General features: G+C 33.1%; 1 protein-coding gene across 1 annotated transcript in view; it reads right to left on the bottom strand.

Moving 5' to 3' along the window:
* The window catches only part of LOC106869347 (pregnancy zone protein), a 73,475-nt gene that overhangs the window by 47,838 nt on the left and 23,980 nt on the right, over window positions 1-1,657 (bottom strand). The window contains exon 9 of the mRNA XM_052968434.1: window positions 506-623. Coding sequence (XP_052824394.1) covers window positions 506-623 — 118 coding nt within the window. The remainder of the gene's footprint in view (window positions 1-505; window positions 624-1,657) is intronic.

Here is a 1,657-nt window from a genome sequence, read left to right as displayed (position 1 = left end):
CCTTAGCTAGGTATTTCTCTTGCAACTGTCTCACTAGAAATAAGGCATCAGTAGTGCTTTTACCTGGCACGAACCCAAACTGCATCTCATCTAAATTGATTCGCTCCCTAATTAGTTGGGCTATGACCCTCTCTGTAACTTTCATAACCTGATCTAACAGCTTGATGCCTCTGTAATTATTTGTATCTAAAGCGTCCCCTTTACCTTTGTAGCAGTTGACTATGATGCTGCTACACCAGTCATAGGGTATGACTCCTTCGTGTATCACCTGGTTCGTAATACGGGTGACTAGGCTATATATATATATATATATATATATATAGCATTATTGAAGTCAAGAAATATGATGGAGAAGTCAAGTTTAGGGTATCAAAATAAGTCAAGTTACTTTATTTGCTTCAGTTTATCCAACCAGAATTATTAAAATATTCTAAATAAGGAAAATAAAAATCAAATCAAATTGAGAATGTTTACTTCAACCGAGAAAAAGATGAATGACTCTTACTTGTTTCTACATCAGTAACTGAAGCTGTGATTTCAAGGAAGGCATCTTTCAAAGAATACTTGTTCAAAGATAAACCAACTTCTGATGTATTGACAGAAAAATTATTGCAGCCACATATCTAAAAAATAAATTTAGATTTAAATTTTTTTAGAAATGATAATTTGTGTGTTTTCTGTTTTGAGGAAAGTATAATTCATTTATAATATAACTGTACAATACAAATTTGATCAAGCAACATAAATATGAACAAATGAAATAATTTACACATGAAAGAGTTTTTTTTTCAACATATTACCTAATTAAAACATAATAGGGTTAAACACTAGGGGTTGAACAATATAGCATAGAATCTCTCTGCATTAAGCAGGAAAGTATTTTGGGGAATGACACCTGCTTCCCCTATTGTATACCTGCATAATGTAGAGTGGGGCTTAATTTAAAAAATGATATCTTGTAACACATTCACAATGGCGTTACTGATATTGAGCTAGCGAGTAAGAAGACATTTCAGAATTAAAATTACATTAAGACAAATAGAATATAAGTGAAGCCCATTTCACATAGACAAATGTTTATAAAAGGATGAATGAGGACAAGAACACTATAAGACGATCAATGACCAGTGCTAGTTCACAAGAACTCGGTGCTAAACTATATATGGAGTTGAACTGTTTATAATGATGATGAATGGATGACATGTCATATAAGTGGTGTTTCAGATAATAGTTCCTAATTTTTGTCTTATCTGTGTTATTTTATGTGTATACACATAAGTACAACTGTTTATATATACATACACGTGTGTGAGTCTCTCTCTCTCTCCCTCCCTTCCTTTTCTTTCTCTTATCTCTCCCTCCCCTCTCTCTTTCCCCTTCTATTCACTCTATCTCCTCTCTCTTCTCTATCTATCTATCTATATAAATATGTGTGTGTGTATCTCTCTCTCTCTCTCTATATATATATATATATATATATATATAAGGATAAAGAGAGCAATGGTAAGGTTGGAAATATATTTTATGGATAGAGTCTTACAGCTGTTTCTGGGAAGATCCAGTACTTCCCTTCATCGGAGATTATAACTAGTCGGTATACACCACTTACTCGGTATTACCTGTATCCTTTTGGGTTTGGTTAAATCCAATACCCTCC

This window comes from Octopus bimaculoides, chromosome 6, assembly GCF_001194135.2.
Source record: "Octopus bimaculoides isolate UCB-OBI-ISO-001 chromosome 6, ASM119413v2, whole genome shotgun sequence".
NCBI lineage: Eukaryota > Metazoa > Mollusca > Cephalopoda > Octopoda > Octopodidae > Octopus > Octopus bimaculoides.
The sequence above is the reverse complement of the archived record's forward strand: the minus strand, read 5'-3'. Positions and strand labels throughout refer to the sequence as shown.